The sequence below is a fragment of the Lissotriton vulgaris genome, chromosome 1_1 (genome assembly GCF_964263255.1).
Source record: "Lissotriton vulgaris chromosome 1_1, aLisVul1.2, whole genome shotgun sequence".
Classification (NCBI taxonomy): Eukaryota; Metazoa; Chordata; class Amphibia; order Caudata; family Salamandridae; genus Lissotriton; species Lissotriton vulgaris.
Genome location: NC_141685.1, coordinates 994,344,522 through 994,365,567, shown reverse-complemented (window position 1 = coordinate 994,365,567; position 21,046 = coordinate 994,344,522). Strand labels below are relative to the sequence as shown.

The 21,046-nt window shown below is 49.2% G+C and overlaps 1 protein-coding gene across 1 annotated transcript in view; it reads right to left on the bottom strand.

The window, feature by feature from the left end:
- Positions 1 to 4,838: 4,838 nt before the first annotated feature.
- LOC147748368 (epoxide hydrolase 3-like) overlaps positions 4,839 to 21,046 on the bottom strand; it is a 123,107-nt gene continuing 106,899 nt past the window's right edge. Inside the window, exons 7-8 of the mRNA XM_086960863.1 lie at positions 7,303 to 7,451; positions 4,839 to 5,457 (exon numbers count right to left, since the gene is read on the bottom strand). Of these exons, the coding sequence (XP_086816989.1) occupies positions 5,241 to 5,457; positions 7,303 to 7,451 (366 nt within the window). The 3' untranslated portion in view covers positions 4,839 to 5,240. The remainder of the gene's footprint in view (positions 5,458 to 7,302; positions 7,452 to 21,046) is intronic.

The following is a 21,046-nucleotide window of genomic DNA, read 5'->3' as shown; positions in this document are numbered from 1 at the left end:
GTTTTTGCAAAGCAATCAATAATTGACCCTGCATATCAGATCGATGAAGAGAAGTACTCACCTCATACTCCTTAAGGCATTGAACTACACAAAGGTTAGGTCGAGCCGGAAAAGAAGGATACGAAATGACCTCCGTGTTAGTTTTTGTGCGCCGGGAAAGGCGAAAAGAAACACCCTCCGGCGTGAAACTACGACCCGCTAGATCTAGAGCGCGGACGTCAGAAATGCGTTTGCAGGAAAGCAAACACAGTAACATAGTAAGCTTGGCTGAAAGTTGCTTACGAGATAATAAGGAATTAACCGGCCAAGCCTCCAGAAAACGTAGTACCACAGAAACGTCCCATAGGGAAACATATCTAGGCTTAGGAGGAGTAGCCATACGAATACCTTTCAGAATTTTGGCTACGAAAGGGTGTTCCCCAACTGGCTTGCCATCGACAGGAAGATGACCCGCCGAAATGGCGGAACGGAAATTGTTGATTGTGCAATAAGCCAAACCCGAAGAGGAGGACAGAGATGGCAAAAAATTGCATATCAGAGAGATATCAGCCGATGTGGGATCAACTTGCCGTTGAGCACACCAATCACTCCAACGCTTCCAGGAACTTCTGTAGCGCTTGTGAGTGTTAGGGGCCCAGGCATTGCTGAGGAATCTGACAGCGTCCTCAGAAAGGCCTGGCACCGTCCAACGTTCCCCGAAATTCGCCACGCCAGGAGAAGGAGGGAGCCGGACTGAACCAGGGGATGCGGATTCTGCAATGGATCTAGAAGGAGATTCGCCCTCTGAGGAAGAAGAAAGGGCAGGTCGCATGCCATCTCCAGAAGAACAGGGAACCATGGCTGAGCCCTCCAGAGAGGGGCAATCAGAATCAATTCCGCCTGAAAGCGCGACACGTAGGCCAGAACCCTCGGGAGCATCATAAATGGGGGAAACGCATAACAGAGGGATGTCGGCCACGTCTGGAGGAAAGCATCGGTGGCTAGAGCCTCCGGATCCGGTCGCCAGCTGAAGAACTGGGGAAGTTGGGCGTTGAGCCGGGACGCAAAGAGGTCGATCAGACACGGACCCCAGTTGCGAAGCAGTTGGCGAAACACCCTGGGGTGGAGTCTCCAGTCGCTGAAGTCCCTCAGATGTCTGGAGTTCCAGTCCGCCACTAGATTGCGAGACCCGGGAAGGTACTCTGCAATAACAGTGATCTTGTGTTGGAGGCAATAATGCCAGAACTCCTTGGCAATCTCTGCCAACAATCGCGACCGAGTTCCCCCCAGCTTGTTGATGTAACGCACTGCGGAGACATTGTCCATCCGGAGAAGGATGCAGCAGTGGGATTGAAGAGGCGACAGGCATTTGATCGCAAATGACCCCGCTAGCAACTCCAAACAGTTGATGTGGAGTGAAAGTTCCCGCGGAGACCACCGACCCCCCGTCGAGACCGGACCGCAACGGGCTCCCCAGCCCCAACGACTGGCATCCGATTCGATCACAATCTCCGGAGAGGAGCCGAAGAGGGCTCTGCCGTTCCAGGCCTCCATGTGATCCAACCACCATTGCATCTCCAGCCTGGCCTCCTCCGAGAGAGGAATCAAATCGGAATACCGGAGGCCACGCTGAAGATGCTGGATCTTCAGACGCTGAAGGGCCCGATAATGTAGCGGTGCTGGAAATATTGCCTGCAGGGAAGACGCCAAAAGCCCGACTACTCGCGCTAACAACCTCAATGACACAGTCGGACTCGAGATAATGGAATTCAATTCCTTCTTGATATAGCGAATCTTCTGCTGGGGCAGCAGCAGCTGACAAGTGATGGAGTTGACTCTGAACCCCAAGAAATCGATGACCTGAGAAGGATGAAGAACAGATTTGGGAACATTCACCAGAAATCCGAGGGACTGGAGAAGGTCTATGGTCCAGTCCAGATGAGTCATTAGTCGGACCGGACAATCCGCCAGAAGGAGGATGTCGTCCAAATAAATGATCAAACGAACCCCACGACTGCGGAGCGATTCCACTACAGGACGTAACAGTTTCGTGAAGCACCAAGGTGCCGACGAAAGGCCGAAGGGAAGGACTTGGTATTGATACCAAGTCCCCTGCCACTGAAACTGCAGAAAACGGCGATGTGGATGGAAGATCGGGACCGAAAGGTAAGCATCTTTGAGGTCCAAACGAACCATCCAATCCCGTTCCCTCAAGAGGTCTCTCAACAGATGGATACCCTCCATCTTGAAGTGTCTGTAAACTACCCCCGCATTGAAGTCCTTCAGATTGAGGACCAACCGAGAACCTCCTCCCTTCTTGTCCACCAGAAAATTCGAGCTGGCAAATCCCTGCGGATGGCGGACTGTCGGCACAATGGCCTCCTTCAATACCAGAGACTTGAGTTCCTCTGTGATGAACTCCTGACTTTCCTTTGAGAAGTGAAGAGGGAAGGGAGGACGAGATTGGTGAATGGGATGATAGAATTCGATTTTGAATCCCTGAACCGTTTCCAGCACCCAAGCATCGCCTGAGATTGCGCGCCAATTGGCTAGAAAATGGCGGATCCTGCCCCCCAGAACAACACTGCATGCAGGAAGAAGTCTCACCTGAAGCGGCGGAATCTTGACGTCCGCCGGAGTAGCCACCTGAACCTCCTTTCTTGAACTGCCCACGTCCTTTCCTGGAAGGGTAGAAGTTAGACCGCTGGGCATAACCGGAATCCTGCTGGCCTCCCTTATGGGACTGGTTCCCACGTTGAGTGGATTGGTATTGACCACGGCCGGACGAACGTCCCCAGTTTCGTCCGGCCTTGTTAAAAACCGGACCTATGGCCCGTTTTAAGGTGGCCTGTGCCTTGTCAATACTACTAAAAGTGCTGACAAAATGGGTGAGCTCTTTCAAAAAGGATTGACCAAAAAGAAGACCCTGAGCAGCAGCGCCTGCCTCCGAGGAAGAAAGTTCAGACAATTTCGGGTCCAGTTTCAGAAGAATAGAACGCCGGCGTTCACTTGAGAGGGCACAGTTGGCGTTCCCTAAAAAACAGACGGCTCGCTGTGCCCACTGAATGAGCTCGTCAGGATCGACAGTGGTAGACGCTTCTTTGGCCCGGAAGCCTAGATCCAACATTTTTGTGATAGGACCTAAGAGGTCCAAAACTTTATCCTGACAAGCCCGCCAGGAACGGTCTAGACCTTTTTTGGGGTCTTTGGAAAATTTGGTCATGTACGTAAGAATGGTAGGGTCGACCTCCGGCGTGTCCGCCAGGTTTTCCGCCAAATCTGGTCGCGGACACTCTGAGCGAAGACGCGCTCGTACATCTTTATCAAAAGGGTGCCTGATATACTGCTGAACATACTCAGCCACAGCCGGGGAAGGAAGCCAGGCGGAAGAATTCGGGTGCACAATATCTTCGGGCTCAAAAGTTAAAACAGGAGGCCGAGAGGAGGCATCCACAAAATGTTCTTTGCATTTACGTTTTTTGGGAGGAGGAGGCAAAACCTCCGACGAGGAGGAGGAAGCATCATGGTCGTCGCTCTCTACCAGTACAGGGACAGCCTTGGATTTAGAGGACAAGGACCGAGCCAACTTCCTGAAGTCCGAAGAATGGGGATTACCAGGAGATGAGGACTTCTTGGAGGGAAGCCAACCTTGCTGTTGCGCATATTGCGTCAAATGGCGCTTCAGGGGTGTAATGGCACGAGCCATTGCCCTATTCATAGAGAGTTGTACCCCTTTGTCCAGTGCCTCAACCAGGTCTTGCTCAAAAAAGTCAGACCCCTCCTCCTCAAAGTCACCTTCCTCCTCGAAATGATAGGAGCCACTCATGATACACTGGGAGTGTAGTAAATCAGCCCACCAGGTGACAAGGAATCTGGTATGTCAGTGACACAGTCTGAGGGAGTGAAAAACCTCACAGTCAGCAAGATAAGCAGGAAAAACTGCGTAGAACACAAGATTTAAAGCGTGGAGGGAGGCTTGCCGACCAAAAAATCACCACTCTAGGCAAAGCCTATGCAAATTCACAACCGGGACCTTTTTCCAAGCTGCGGCGTCGAAACGGGACAAGCTGACAGGCAGTGGGCGTATACGTCAACAGACGCGTTCAAGAGCCGGCGCTGTGTTGACAGAAAACACAGCTGCGCGAGGAAAAGCCCTTAGGGACAAAGGTCGCGCATGCGCAGACACGCGGCTCGCCCGACAGCCAAGGAGCCTGCTCGCGCTGAACGCGCGCGAGGCAGGACAGTCCCCAACTCCCTCCACTAAAATACGGGACAAACGGCAGCAAGTGCCCGACCCCGGGAGGTGACACACGCTCCCACCGACGCGCCGGCCGAGTGAAATGGAAAAACGACCAAGACGGCAGCAAGAGCGCGAAATAAGCGCCAAAGCAATAATACACAGCGCGCACAAAGCGGTATGAATTTAAACCAATAATACAATTGAAACAGGTATAGAATAACAATTTTGCACTTAACTGGCTGCGGAGCAGCAAAGAAAGAGGAAGTGGTTACCTCTGAGACTGTTTATATACTATGGGTGTACTCTATGGTTCATGAGTGACGTATTTTCTGTTTTTTCTTTACTGTAATGTGATTGGCTGCTATGTGTCAGTAAAGAAATGAGACTAAGCATAATCGGAGCCTCCTGTCCTGAAATAGAATTCTAAAGGCTTATGTACTAGGGGTGCGAGGAAATAGTGTAATTTGCTTTTACGTAATTATGTGAAATTACATGAAATTATGCAAAATGCAAATCCCTCTTTTTGCACTGTAGTTTAGCATGAACTGTGTCCTCTTTGCATTCTACTGTAAAGAAAAATAGTCTGAAAACAACAAGAGGCACGAGACACAGTTGCTTACACTATGGCTGTTCGATCTATTTCTGAGCGCCTGCCCTAGACTTTTACCACAAATGGCATCTAACTATACACATGGTGTGATGGTCTAATTTCAGGAATTTTGTATGACAAGCATTACATGAATTTCCAAAAATTAAGCAAATTAAACTAAAAGTTAGTATCTATTGGAAAAAAGGGCCACATCCACCAAATATCCTGTGCAATTTCCCATGACAAGAAAAAAAACATTGGGAAGTCCAGAAGGTCCAATGTGGTCTTACTCTAATACCACTGTAATTCAAATTTCTTGAGCCTGATATAACATTGGGATCTCCGTCTGACTCCGAAAAGAGTCTGCTGTCTTGCTTACTCCAGGCGCAGGCATACTGCACACAAAGGAAACACTTGCAGCAAAAGGCAGCTTCACTTCTCAATCAGAAAAGAGTTCATCAGGCGGTTGACAACTTCAGGCTGGTCCTGCTGAACCCAGTGTCCGGCTTCTGGAATCATCTCCACCCTGAAGCGTTGCTGCACGTACTGCCTCATGCATTGGATCATGCCTGCCTCGAGGAACTGGTCTCGTTCACCCCAAATCACCATTGTGGGCACCAGCACATCCTGGAACTTCACTGGGAAGGAACTGCAAAGTAAATACCATCAGTGATCAGATTACAGTAAACCAGAAGTCAAGTCTAGTCATTCCCCAATGGGATGTGGATGCAACATTCTCACGCTATTTTACTCTGTGCCCACCAAGCATCAGACACTATGCATGGGATATGGAATATGGGAGGAACAACACCTGAACAAAATGTATCCTGCATGTCAAATCTGGACAATTACTGTATACTAGAATCTGAAGTCAGGAAAAGCCCCTATGTACTATTATCTCAGGTCTAAATTTATTTGCTGACTTTGTCCTAGGCTTGGACAGGTTTCAGTGTTACAGGTTCTAAAGCTTGAACTGGTTTCTGCATCCTAGTTTGTAAAGGCTGCGCAGGTTTCTGTGCCTAGTTTCTCCAACTTGACCGCGTTCCTTTATCATAGCACGTATGTATGTATGTATGTATGTATATGTATGTATAGGCATTTATATAGCGCACTACTTACCCGTAGGGTCCCAAGGCGCTTCGACCGCTGCGAAACCCTTCCTGGCTTCCCTGAGAGATGGTCCCTTAATGGGTATCTCCAGGGTGAGACCAGGCATCCCCGGCGGTCTGGTGGGGCCGTTAGTGAAGATGAGGCAAGCTAATGCCCAGAGTTGCCGAGTGTGATCGCTGATCAGAGTGGGCACCGAGGCGAGAGAATTATCGAGTCCGCTGACCCTGGTCCAGAAACCTGCTGCGCCGGGAATCGAACCCTGGTCCCGGGCCGTCCTCTGCTCTCGGGTCTGCCGCCTCTAACCAGTGAGCCACACTACTACGTAAAGCCTGGACAGCTTCTTGCATCATATCATCTTCAATCTGTTAAACTGTTTATACCTTCTCAAATTCGGACATCTGTTCAGATCCCTGGATAGCATGGGTTAACCTTGATAGAACCAGACAAATACCATCTTGTGAGGACCAGTCCAAGTAGAGTATTTAGGTACTTTCGAGTGAGTGTATCAAAAAGTAAAAGTGCAGTTACACTTTCTTTGGAGCGCTTAATAACCTACCCTACTATAAAAGCGCATGTTCAGTTAGAATAGTAATTACACCCTTCAATAAGGTCAATGGCAAGTACTCAAAAGTTTGGGTGGGGTGTGTGCATATTTGTATATAAAGACCTTACACGCTTGAACATGCATCAAACCTGGACAGATTTTTATGTGTCTTAATCTGCACACTAATGTTTTATTTTGAGTTCAATGACTACATGAACTCTTACAGGGGGACATTAAATGAACAGATCAGTGAAATCATGTATTTGGTCTGTAAAGTATTCTTCTTAACTGTAGATCTCTGAAGAGGTCTAAATCAAAAAATGAAATTGAACAGATATGTGGCAGGACAAACATCGCCCAATGTGTGCAGCACAGGGTGAGAAAGCAAGAAATGTGCTTTGGTTAACTTTCACTACAAAACATTGGACTGTTTTTTTAGTGCTGGACATGTGCTCATGTGTTTCCGATCGCTCAGCTGGCTGTTTTTAGGCAAAGGCAAATAAAGAACACTGATCTGCATTATTGTTTCTTAACGTCTCACTGCCCGTGAGGCAAAGGTGATTAAGTGGACCCTCTGAAGAGTTGAACATGAGACTACAAGGTCAAACGTAGATTCCAGGGAAGGATGCATTAGTTCATTGACAATGGTAGTGAAACATTTTCTTGGAACTCATTATTGGGTGCTTGTGCAAATGTGGCCCTTGCTAAATTATCAATGAGTTGATGCTTTAACAGACAACACGCTATTCCCTTCCTGTGTTATCCATTTGTGAGGGTATAGGTGACTCATACATGACATGATCAGGTTTCCCTGTATGTGGCGATCTAAGCTTCCGGTACCTCATCACGTTTCGATAGTAGTTCAGGGGTCCAGTGAGCCCCCCTGGCTGGGACATACTGTACAGAAAGGCCTCCATCTCTTCTTCAGTCAGACGTCGCTGGGGGTTCTGGATTCCAATCTTCGCATTCGTCAAGGCCCTCTTCAACATCTACTGGACAAAATACAGGATATCAGGGAGGGGTTGGCACCAGAAGAGGAGTAGGGGTGTATCAGAGAAGGGATAAGTGGGGTACCAAAACTGAAGGGTAGATGGCAGAGGATCAGCAGCCAATGACTGAAATACATATCTGAAAGGGAAAGCAAGGAGGTAGAGGGAAGACTAGGGTGGCTGTAGATATTCAAAAGCGAAAGAGATAGGAGTGTCAGAAGAGATGAGTGGAAGAGTATATCAGACGGGGAGGGCGGAGAGGTTGTTAGCCGAGGAGGGTACAGGGGTATATGAAACATGGGAGAGAGTATCAGCCACATATCAGTAGAGACTGGTAAATAAAACATAGCCCGCCAATAAACAGAACATTTACATTATTAACTTCTTGGCTGGAATTTTTGGCTGGCTCGGGTGGGCTATAGGAGGGTCAAAGAAAATGTTTTTTACGGAGAGGCTTTTTCGGGTGGCCAATCCTGCAGAGGGCATGCACATAGACATAAATGACGATGCCAACAAATGCAAAGTGGGATACTGGCAGGTGCAAAAAGAAGACCAATAGAATCTATTGTTCCAACAATGTTATAGAACTTAAGAACAGAAACGGATAGCAATGGTTTTGGAGTGCTGATTTTAGCTGGATCTATCCACAGCTTTCCCTAGCGTTGCATTCCTACTGTAATGGGTCCACGATCTGGGGTTCTAGGGCACTGCCTTTTTAGGTCTCGTCCTATTCCATTCCGCAAGGAATGAATAGGACAAGACTATTGGGGCTAAACTAAGAGCTAAACTAAGCTCTGAAAAATGCGGATTTCCAGAAGTGCATGTGGTCTCGTGAATGCGCTTCTATCCGCCTGCCTCGCATCATCACATGAAAGCCATTTGTTGCTTGTTCACACTTCTTTCACGGCCGCGAGGCTGTGCGTGCTTCAAAGGGATCCGCTCACTTCTCCTCCCCCCTCGCCGAGAGCTTCACATTTCAAAGAGCTCTCCCTCGCCTCGGAATGCATTTTTGGCCAATATCTACGCACTGAGGAGCGAGACTGATCTTTCCATGTCTGCATGAAGATCTGTTCATAATCGTATCCACCGATTCGGCACTGGGGCGCGACAATGGACACCAGAGCACTCCAGTCCTACCATACCACCTCTGACTGCCTAAAAGAGAGTTAACGTTGCTTACCTAAAGATCTCTTCCCTGCCTCCCCTTTGGCCTCCTTCACAGCTAACTGCACAGACGATCCTTCTTTCTCCAGAGCTGCTAAGCACGGGCTCTGACATGTTATCTAAGTATCCTCAGCTGTTGCACCAGCAGGGGACTTGCATCTCATTTGAACCGAGTTGGTTTCCCGAATAACTCATTCCTCTTCTCTGGGGACGCTGCACCGATCACTGCGTATAAGGAATTGAAAGGTTTCTAACCGCATACCACTGCTGACAAGATAGTCAGGGATATCTTTGCAACCTCAAGTCCATTTCTGAGCCTCCCTAAATTACCCCTTCCCCAGCTCCACTCCATACATGACCCAAATCATACTTAAGGCACACAATGCGCCACTGCTTGTGGGTGCCCCGTCTGGCATTAAGCCACAGTTCCACTCGGAATAGATGCAGACATGCACTCTAATGTGGCGTAACGGTCAGATCTGCCGACTTTGGAACTGGAGAAACAGGTTCGCGTCTCGGCGTCGTCTCAACATCATATCATTCTGGGCAAATCACTCCCTGTGCCTACCAAAACATGAATGTATACTTGTCTAACGCAACTGGCGCTTATGTAAATCCCTCCATATCTTCGGGAGGAGTTTGCGCAATATAAAACTGAAAAACTCAAAAAAACTTTGCATGCTTTTTGTTTCTTGAAAGAGCAATATGAATAGGCATACTTCGGAATCGTTTCTAGTATGCTTAATTTTTATGGCGCTCTTCCCAAACTATCAATCTCCTGCAAGTTAACATTGTACTTTGTGATACCTCGCCCATTCTTTTTAAGCGAAGATGGCCCAGTTTGTTTTATTTTCTACTTTGGGTTCTTCACTTTGTGTTTTGGCAGTCGCGGGAGAGATTTACACGCTGTTTGGTAAAGAAAACTGTAGCGCTACTGACACCTAGTGGCTCAGTGATATAGTTACAAAAACAGCCTGGCCGAGATCCTCGTATATTCCGGTTGATGAAATAAGGTTTTTTGGAAATCTCACTGAAACTTCCTAAGCAAAAGTACAGTTGCGTCTTTCAAGTATGGCATGAGGTTAAAATGAAATGAAACCTTAACGCCTTATAGGCTGTACTCACACAATGTACATCAGCATCATTGCCGACATTCTGACCTGATAACGATATTGAGGCATGCATGTGACAATGATCAGCCGCGTGGCTTCCAGGGGAGCTGCTAATTGCTTTATTCAGCTGCCCCAGGGAGCGCACAGCCTGGCAGTTTAGCACTGGCCCGTCGCCTCTGTCATTTACCCTAATGCCTTTGATTCAGTGCTGGTGGGGAGGACGGCGAGGGGGGTGGGGTTACACAGTTGCAGCCTTTTGTGCACCTTCATTTTCTGACCCTCTCTCCCCACTTCCTCTCTTCTCGAACTTCTCTTCCCCTCCCCATTCTCCCCCTCCTCCGTACCAATACATTTCCCTTCCTCTCTCCCCCACTCCTTCATCTGCCCTCTCCCTCACACCCCCGCCTCCCCTTCTCGTTCCCTACACACTACTCCTGCCTGCTCGCGCCTAGCAATACGCAGAGTAATTTAAAGCTGTTTGTGGCCTGTAATGCGCTCTCTTTTTATTAACTGCTATTGCCTCCATGTCACAGTTTAACAATAATCTCTGCACTAATCTCTCTTCTCCCCTTCATCTCACTGCCCTGCTTTCTCAACTATCACTTGTATTGCTCCATCTTTCTACATATCTTCATCATGTCTCTTTGCTTCCCTTTCTCCTCCTATTCCTAATTTACCTCCACTTCTTCCTCGCTCTCTGCGTTTTTACATCCTCCTCCTCTTTTTAGGTCAAGCCAATTTATAAGCGCAAACCTTCAAGTGCACGCAGTTAAAAAATTGTCCAGCGCAACTACCACTGTTAAACTAAATGTGACTGGTTGCTTTGTGTTCTCTCTCATGTTTGGAAACTTGCAGCTTGTTATTTTTATGTCTTTTCATTCCCTTTTACAATTTCTCTCCAGCCTCCTCGTGCTCCATTTTTATTCCTCTTTCCTTCTTTCTGCCTTGCTGTCCCCTCCCTTCTTCTCCCACTAACACCTCAAATTTCTCTAGTTTCTCTCCCCCTCTCAACATTCTGCCTTCCACTCACTTCTGTTGTTCTCGGTCTCTCTTACTAACGTCCCTTTAGACCCGTTTACATGCTCCCCTCTCTCCTTCGTTCACCGTGTCATTGCATTTTCTTCTTTATCCCTTCGTCTCATTCTCTCTATCGCCCTCACTCTGTCTATCTATTGCCCTCACTCTATCTGTCCATCGCACTCACTCTATCGCCATCACTCTTTCGATCGCCCTCACTCTACCTATGTATCTATCTATCGCCCTCCCTCTACCTATCTATTTGTCGCCCTCACTCTATCTATCTATCTCCCTCTATCTATCGCCCTCCCTCTATCTATCTCTCGCCCTCCCTCTATCTATCTCTCGCCCTCCCTCTATCTATCTCTCGCCCTCCCTCTATCTATCTCTCGCACTACCTCTATCTATCTCTCGCACTACCTCTATCTATCGCACTCACTCTATCTATCGCACTCACTCTATCTATCGCACTCACTCTATCTACCGCACTCACTCTATCTACCGCACTCACTCTATCTACCGCACTCACTCTATCTACCGCACTCACTCTATCTACCGCACTCACTCTATCTACCGCACTCACTCTATCTACCGCACTCACTCTATCTACCGCACTCTATCTATCCATCGCACTCACTCTATCTATCCATCGCACTCACTCTATCTATCGCATCACTCAGGACCACCACAGCATCACTCAGGGACACCACAACATCACTATGCGCTACCACAGCATCACTGAACGCCACCGCATCACTAATACGGCTCCCTTGAGCTTTGGGCCGACGGGCTCTTGGAAGACGCACCTGCGTGCCGGTTCTGGCATCGAAGCCTTTGACTGTTGTGTGGCGGCCTTCTCTTCCACCCCTAAACAATCTTTCTCTACTGATGAGGGAAGTCATCCCGAAACCCGAGACATGTCTCGGGCGATATCCTAAAACCCGGGACATGTATCGGGTCTAGAGATTCATCAGTCCTACAAGTACCGACTTGCACCCACCTGGGTGATCCACTGAAGAACTGCAAGTACCAGAGTCCCGAGGGGCGATCCGGAGGAGGGGCTAGCGGTGTGCGCTCCATTTATGACGAAACACAATACGGCTCCCTTGAGCTTTGGGCCGACGGGCTCTTGGAAGACGCACCTGCGTGCCGGTTCTGGCATCGAAGCCTTTGACTGTTGTGTGGCGGCCTTCTCTTCCACCCCTAAACAATCTTTCTCTACTGATGAGGGAAGTCATCCCAAAACCTGAGACATGTCTCGGGCGATATCCTAAAACCCGGGACATGTATCGGGTCTAGAGATTCATCAGTCCTACAAGTACCGACTTGCACCCACCTGGGTGATCCACTGAAGAACTGCAAGTACCAGAGTCCTGAGGGGCGATCCGGAGGAGGGGCTAGCGGTCTGCGCTCCATTTATGATGAAACACAATACGGCTCCCTTGAGCTTTGGGCCGACGGGCTCTTGGAAGACGCACCTGCGTGCCGGTTCTGGCATCGAAGCCTTTGACTGTTGTGTGGCGGCCTTCTCTTCCACCCCTAAACAATCTTTCTCTACTGATGAGGGAAGTCATCCCGAAACCCGAGACATGTCTCGGGCGATATCCTAAAACCCGGGACATGTATCGGGTCTAGAGATTCATCAGTCCTACAAGTACCGACTTGCACCCACCTGGGTGATCCACTGAAGAACTGCAAGTACCAGAGTCCCGAGGGGCGATCCGGAGGAGGGGCTAGCGGTGTGCGCTCCATTTATGACGAGCCACCGCATCACTTGTTGCCACCACAACATCACTCAGCTCCACCACCTCATCAATGTGTGCAACCATTCAACAACAACTGGTTCAAATATGTTCTCTCAATGTTTCAAGCTTTATTACAAATGTCACAAAAAGATGTTAATATTTCACTTCTGTTCTTGGATTTTCGTCACAATAAAATACAATGAACATAATCTTCACAAAAGTTATTTACAAAAGTTTAAGCTATTGCAGTTATAAATTACAATAACTTTTATTCAAGTATTCATTATTAAAAAAAATTAAAAGCCATTGTTATTTGTAATATCAATACATCTAAGTCACGTAAATACAACACATATTGCATTACAAATGCTATAGGTGTCACATTTGCGAAAGTTATAACTATTGGCATTGTAAATGACAAAGCTATTAATTTCTCTATTTTCAAAACCAACACATGAATACAAACCTTTCCTAATGCGAGACCTATTGCATTGCAAATGCTTGTTTGGACTTGTGGTTCTACAGGGTTCTGCCTTGTCGCACGCATCTATCTTCAGTATGGAGTTCCTTCCACTCGTCAAACTGATTCGCTTGCTTGCCATTCAATTTCATAATTATATGGATGATCTTAAACTCATGATGGAGCTTTAGACATTATCCATGTCACAGAGTAACAAACTTACTGAAAGTCTTTTGGCTACTGATAAATGTTTGAGTCGCAAGTACTTTAGGATGAAAGCTACTAAGATCGTCATTATAGTGGATGAAGTGCTGCTCTACATTATGGCCCTTAGTCATTTAGGCATTTGCAAAAGTGAAAATAACTTAGAATTCCTCACACACAGAGTAGCGCCCAGGCAATGACAGCAGTTGTATTGTGGACTATGCAAATAGTTTAGATTTCAGTGTACGTTCACCTCTGCTACATAGTCTCCAGTGTTCATAAACTTGCAGCATGTACTTTGACCATTTGTTGCCCAGGTATCATGCCCCCTAGTGACTCATTCGCTGCACAGGGTGATTGAGGAGAGAAGAGATTCACTTAAAGTGCTCTGCTGTGTGCATTGTAAACTAATTGATCTTTTCCCTTTTCTCAATAGAGAATTTTAGCCTTACAGACCAAGAGGACGACTTGCTTTAACTATGTCATGTTATACCTTAGTCCTAAAATTCAAAGAGGCCTACTGCAGAGCACTAGTCTTCTCTGTGCAGGCCATGCTACTATGGAACTTTCCTCCCCTTTATATAAAAATTATTGTTAACTATTGCATCTTCTGACATGCCTTAAAACCTTGTATTTTCCAGATTGGAAGAGTCAAATGTACTGAAGGTTATTGGATTATGCTATTTCTGTAGCATAAAGAGGGCACTATATTGTCAATAATTCGAGTTTTCGAAATATTTCATAGCATAACAACGCTGCCCACTGAAAAGAGTGATCCCAGTCATGGAAATGAGCCATGCAGGACAATGAACTGGGCAGTGTCAACCAACACAATAAGCAATTCTGGCCGACGTAACGGGTAATGCCGACGAACACAAAAAGTGATGCTTGCTAGCGTTAAAAAGTGATGCCCGTCAATTCAAAAAGCAATGCTGGCCAACCCAAAAACTGTTGCTGGCTGATTCAAAAAAAGATCCTGGGTGACACAAAAAGTTATGGTGGTTGACACATGAAATATAGCTGAAACAGTCAAAGAATTTTCCTGGCACGCACACACGGAGCAACCTTAGGATGTAAACAAGAGGATGCCAGCAGAAATATACAATGATGCCAGTAAATGCACAGAGTGATGCCAGGAGACACAAAAAGAGTTGTCTGAAGACATTGACCTTTACCAATAGATGCAAAAAACTGCTGGCAGGATCAATAAGCGATGCTAGCACATCAGCACAGGCAAAGAGCAACACAGGCACACCCAAAAAGTGATGCTGGCAGACACATACAGCAATGCAGTAGACACAAAATGCAATGGCAGTAAAAATCCAAGACAAATGCCAGCCGACACGAAACAAAAGGCGATGGCTGCATTTAGAAAGTAATGTCAACAGACAGAAGCAATGCATGGAGCAGACTAAAAATGAGAGTGATGTCAGCAGACACAAAGAGCAGTGCCCACTGAAGCAAAACACAGGAACGGAAGACATTAAACGCAATGTCCGCTGACATAATGAGAATGTTGATGACGCAAAGAGTGATGTCCGTAGAATCCTTGTACAGAAGGACGAGAACACATTATGATCCACAGCACTGATGGCCATCCTATCATTTTAGATGTTAGAAGGGAGTGGTGCTTTTCTGTCTTAAGGCAGCAGACAAATCCAGGAGGACTGGAAAGCAGTATCATAATTCATCTAGGATGTGGGGCATGTCACTGATGATGTTCACAGGGGGTGTTTTTGTTATGCATCTACGTATGAACATCGACTGAAGCTTGCCAGGGAGTTCAATGAGTTTAAGAACTGCTGAATTTTGATTCCACACATGATTCTAGAACTTTCAGTTAAAGGATGGAAGTTAAGTCCTTAAGGTCATCTCATTGCCTTTTCGAAAACAGAGAAAAGTATCCAACTTTGAGAGGTTCCATGATGATCCATTGGTTTATGAAGGAGTTCATGATCTTCCGATTGGCTTCATCAAACACTTTATACCTTTCAGGACAGAAGAGGGAATAGGTTACCATGGTTCAGAAGACGGTTTAGTTTTGCAGCTGCTTGTCAGATCTCAGATGTCAATTCCTTGGAAGGCGGACCATTCCTTTTCCGAATTTTTGTTTGGGCAGAGTTGGATGGGGTATTATGCGATTTGACCAGGGTGTGTTCTATCTTTTTGATTTTGTCTTGGGAGAATGCTGAGATATGATCAAACTTTGGAGGCATCAGTAATTGTCTGATTAGGAGGGATTGTGGCATTCATTACTATTCCAAAGAACTTTCTATGGCAGTTCCCGGTACAGTCAAGCTCTCTTTTGATGAACTTGGATTTAGCTTTGACGATGTGGAGTTTGTAAGTTCTTTTTTAATCTCAGATTAGCCAGGGAAAAAATGATGCATTTTGTCGCTGACTTCTTTCTGTGAGAGAGAGTGATATTCTTTCTTTATTTAGTTCTTTAGAGAACCAAGATATTGATGCTTTATTTCTTTGTCTTCTCATAATTTCTGGAGCTAGCAAACCTATGATCGCTGTCATAAGACTCCTATCGATTGAGGAGGTAGATTGTGTCAGTAAGGCAAGAGAGATGTTTGAATTACTGTCCGACCACTGAGGCTAGTAGGTCCTCGTGTAAGTTCCTAAGATCTTTCAAACACATGTTAGGTTCCTTTGGTTGGTTTCTGGGAAAGTGGAAAGCCTGGGTTGATTGAGAAAAAATGAGAGAGTGATCACACTAGTCAAAAGGTAAGGTGGAGTTTAATTTTACTTGGTCTTTATCTGCTGTAATCAGGATATCTCCCTTATTATAGGCTGGGGATGTGCAGATGTGACAATGATTGTTCTGTACAATGAAGCTTGAGATAATCCAGTCGGCAGCTTAAGGATGGTCATTCAAGTGAGAGTTGAAGTCTCTTGAAAAAGAGGTTGTTTGAGTGAATTTCGCTAACGGTGATTGTTGGACTTGGCCTTTTTCCCCCAAAATTTTTCGCTTTTGACCCCCTTACCTAGGATGTCTCCCCCATGGGATTAAACCTGTATAGGCCATGTGTGGTGTGAGACACTTTGTTGAAACTGTAAAATTACATGTTGTTAAATGGTGTACAGAAAATATCCCCCATTTTAAAACTGCACCTGACTGAAATGTATTGTATTTTAAAATGGATGCCATGGCCTGGGTAGTGCCACCTGACTACGTTAGGTTGGCGGTCTAGTCATTAATACCCAGCAACCCCTAGCTTTTGGAGGGAAAGCCTGGCACCCAGGGTGCTCACCCCCTCCCCTAGAACCAGTTTAGGCTAGATGTGCCAACATTCTAGAAGGTCCTGGCACTGCCTGGGAGGAGGGTATAAATAGGGAGAAGTGTCACCAGAGAGTCAGTCAGCGCGGGGACAAAGAAGAGAGGGGACCTGCTGTGAGGTGCTACCGCCACATGGGCCTGTGAGCTGGGCCCTGCACCCCTATAAACCCCCCCGCTGCTGTCCCCATGGGCCCCTGACAAGGGAGGGCCCCTACCCAGGTCCCTGACACTGTGGGAACCGGGAGTTACTCCAGCGCTGAGGGAAAGAGGTGCCCACATGAGGAGGAATGCTGTGGGCTTGAACCCCCCAGGAGGTGAGGAGTGTGCCCCTGGGGCTGGCTGTGGAACTGTTCACCCCCCTCCGTGAGGTGCGCCTGTCAGAAGCTGTTTGGGGAGGTTGGTGCCCCCAGGAAGCTGTGGCCCCCTTTGGAAGTGCTCCTGCTGCATTGCCTTAAGCGTTGGACTGGGAGGAGCTGAGTGTCCTTAGAAGCCCTGGACTGCCTACCCAGCGCTGTGGGAAGAAAAACGCGTTGTTCTGAGGGCCTGCTGTGTCCCCCTAGGAAGCGCTATAATCTGGAAGCGCTAATCTGCCCCAGAACTGCCGTGTGGGCGCAAGGAGCAGTGCGCTGTGAATAGCGCTGTGGTTTGAGTAGTAGTGTGCGGTGGAAAACGCTGTTTCCTGAGGAGACTGTGGCAAGGAGCAGTGTGCTGTGAATAGCGCTGTTTGAGGAGGCGCGCTTCTGTCGCTATATAAATAATTAATTAGAAGGGAGCCTACCCCTTATTGATGCCACCGTCACCGCCGCAGCCCGGCGCCGCCAAAGAGAACCCGCCGTGTTCGGCGTCGTTGCGGCGGCCCCCGGTACCAGGAGAGGGCCGCCAAAGTAAGAAAGGGGCCGCGCTAGGCCCTGAGGCCGCGGCACTCACGTCATGTGACGGGGGCGCCAGGCCGCGTCATCGGCCCGCCCCCGCCGCGCACGGATTGGCCTGCGCGGCCGTGACCTGTGAGGCCGCGCAGGGATTGGTTGACGGCCGGCAAGGCCAGAAGAGGCGGAATCGGAGCCCCGGGTCTCCGTGAGGTAGGAGGGGGACCCGGGTGAAGCGCTGGTGTGGAGCCCCGTGGACCGAGCGACCGGAGCGGGAGGCCACCCCGCCGGTCTGTGACCTGAGTGTGGGGCCGGGAGGATAGGCGGGGCCGGGGCACGCTGTCGGTGCCAGCCCCGCCTTCCCAAACCAAGCCGGGAGAGAGGCCGTCGAAGGAGGCCAGCTGGAGCGGGTGCCCACACTGCCGGTGAGTCCCCCGCCCCGCTCAGGAGAAACGAGGGGCCGGCATTGAAGAAAGAGCCCCCCCCAAGGAGCGCGAGACAGGGGGTGGTGTGGAGAGTCCCACGTGTGGAGAGAGAGACGGGCAAGGGTTGCCCAGGCACCGCGTTGGTGCCTACCCCGCCCCCATACCACGAGGAGGAGCAGCCGGAGGGGGAGAGGGAGCGACGAGGCACAGGGACGGTGCCAGCTCATCCCCTGTCCCTAGGGAGGGACCAAGAAGTTGAGTGAAACCCTCCTTCAGCCGCCCTGAAGTCCTGGCCCCAGTGAGGAAGAAGGGCCTGGGCAGCTGGCTTACGTCATTGTAGGGCCTCCAGAAGTCGGGACGGCCCTGCCCCAGAACATCTGGAGCTACGAGGAGGAGCCGCCAGCACTCGCAGGAATCCCGGTGAGTGGGGCTTTGATTATCCTTCGTGGAAGTCGGGGCACAGGGTCGGTGCTCGCCCCAGGACTTGTGCTAGCCCCTGGAAACTGTACTGAGCTTCATTGGCCCTATTGATCCCCTTTTTAAGCCTCTAGACTGGGCCGGGACATTACTGAGGCCCCCCCGGGATTGGTACAGGGACAAGTTAACCCCTAGCTAGGTGTTAGGCCCTGCAGAGGGAAGGGCTGGGTAATTTAGCCTGGTTGTTAGTGGCTTGATTATCCCTGGGTCCTGCAATGGTTAATTGCCATGTTTAATCCTAATTAGGATACTGGTTGCCCTAAGGTAACGCAGCATTTCCATGTTACCTGCCAAAGTGTGGTGCGCTTCCGTGCCTAGTTTGAATTGTAGGCTGATTACCTTGCTGATGTGGTTATGCTAATGTTATGCCTACACTAAGGTTATTGAGGCCCAGGTATATTGTGATTTTACACTTGTTGGGTGTTGGTATGCTTTTGTGCCCTTCTAGTGCAGTTGCGCCCCTATGCTGGCCTGAGGAGTTATTCCAGGCCCTGGTTTATGCCCTTGTTAATGAGCCTGCTGCACTGATTTCTGACAGGTGCTCCTGTCTAGTATGTGCTGTAATGCTATGTTGTTTTTCCTTACAGGGGTGGGGATTGGCGTTATAACACATAAAATGTATGTGCGCTAATGTGGGATTTTTGAAATTACAGCTACCCCGAGGATGAGAGCCTGAGTTGGCCCCGCCAGATTGGCCCCAGGTCTAATGTTCATTTAACCATCCTTTTTCTTTACAGCATGGACTTTGGACTCAACCCTTTTTATCCCCTGTAAATAATCCCCCTCTGAAGTACTTGGCTCTGGTGCCAGTTGGCGCCGTGTTATGATGACACCGTTAATGCATTTTTGCCTTGCAGGTTGGAGATACTAAACTGCTTAAATTTTCCAACTCAAATTGGTGTCCTGCCTCTTTTGTAGTGTGCCTGGTGTGTTGACTGAGGGTACTGCGTGAATGCTTCACATGTCCTCGAAGTTTGGCCTGCCCGCTTGATGCCATGCTACCCCCTTTGAGACTTGGGCAACCCCCATTTCCAACATTTGGTGGCAAGCGGTGGGATAGGACTTGTGTTTGCGCAGTACCACAGCGGCCACAGGTTACACTGCAAATAGAGCTTTGGATGTAATCCGAGCCTTGTTGTGGGGATTATTGTGTTTTTTATTGCTTCCTCCTGAAGAGTGTTCTGAATTGTCCCCTTGTTCCACTGGGAGGGTGTGTCCCGGATTTACCTCGCCACGATGGGGTTGATCTACCAGGAAGTGGAATTGATGGAGTACACCGAACAGGAGGTGATAGACTTCCTCCTGGAGAGAGGGATACCCCCAGTAGGGAACATTAGGAGGAACCTGTTTCTCTATGAGGCCCTCAAGAGGGGAGAGCCCTTAGAGATTGATGGGGACTTGTCCGACTACCCCCCCCGAGGTTTTAAAGGGTCAGTGGGTTAGAGACCAGAGAGAGGGTTCCCCATCCAGAACCCTGGGAGGTAGTTATTCCGATGAGGAGGAAGAGTTTGAGAGGGCGGAGACGCCAGTAGCTGTGGAGGACACCGAAGATAGGGAGTCTCGCACTGGGTCCAGTCCCGGGGGCACTGCCCCATCCCTTTCCCTGTCCCCAGAAGAGTGGGTAGATAGGAGAGAAGAGAGGGAGTATCAGCTGGCGCTGGCAAAGCTCAGGCATGCCGAGGGCTTAGCGCAGCTGAGGATAGAAGAGCAGCGCCTAGAGACTGAAAGAGTCCTAGCGCTGGAGAGGATGGCGGAGGCGGAGAGGGCCTTCGCCAGAGAGAGATCAGCTCAGGTGGGTAGTTTGACCCCTGAGAGTGGTTTCAGGAGTCTGGATTCACCGAGGTGGGTGGGATCCAGTGGTGGCAGCGAGTGTAGGTCCAGTGCAAGGTGTCCCACTCCCGAAGCCCAGGAGACTGTGCCTGATTCCCCGGAGGAGGAGGACGGGTTAGTGTTGAGGGGCAGGGGAAAGCTGTCCCATCAGTCCTGGGGAGAGTTTGAGGAGGAGTGTTGGACTGTACTGGAGGATTGGGTGGTGAGGAGAGCAGTGGAGGATTGGGAAGGGCTGTGCCATGCCGTTATCCGGGAGCACATGCTGAAGAGTTGTTTCCCAAGACTGCGTCACCATCTGTTGCAGTGCGGGTTCTCAGACCCCAGGGAACTTGCACGGGAGGCAGACCTCTGGGTAAGTGCCAGAGCGTCTGGGAAGGCTGAGGGGAATGATCCCGAAGGGAGTGAGACGGGGAGGTGTCCCAAGGTACCCCAGCTGCGGCCACCAGGCCTGGAGTGTTCTTTAAGAGAACCCCAGCTTGGGAGGCTAGGCTGCCCCGATGTGTCATCCAGAAGGAGGGATCCCCTTATGTCAGGAGAACCCGGAGCATCATTAATCAGAGCTCCAGGGGTTCGGGGGTCTGACCAGTCACAGGGTCTAGATCTTGGACTGGGGTTCCAGGTTCAGGGGTTGCCTGACCTGGAAGGTGGGGTTCCTGTAAAGCAGGTCCCTACCAAATTGACTCCCAGGGGTACCACTTCCAGTGGGAGGGTGCGGAACTCTGGGAGGGGGTGCAGAGGGAGGAAGGTCTCTTCTCTGTCACCGGCTCAGCCACAGGGCGCAGATCCTGGGTTGGGTGGCCAGGGACAGGAGTTGCCTGCCCTGGTGGGAGGGACCTCTGTAACCAGAGTCCCCCCGGAAGTGACTCCCAGGGGTACTTCTCCGGGTAGGAGGGTGCGGAACTCTGGGAGGGGGTGCAGGGGGAGGGAGGACTCGCCCCTGTCACCAGGTCAGCCTGTGAGTTTCGATTCCAGGTTGGGGAGAGAGTTGTGTGAGGGTGTCCCCAGGCGT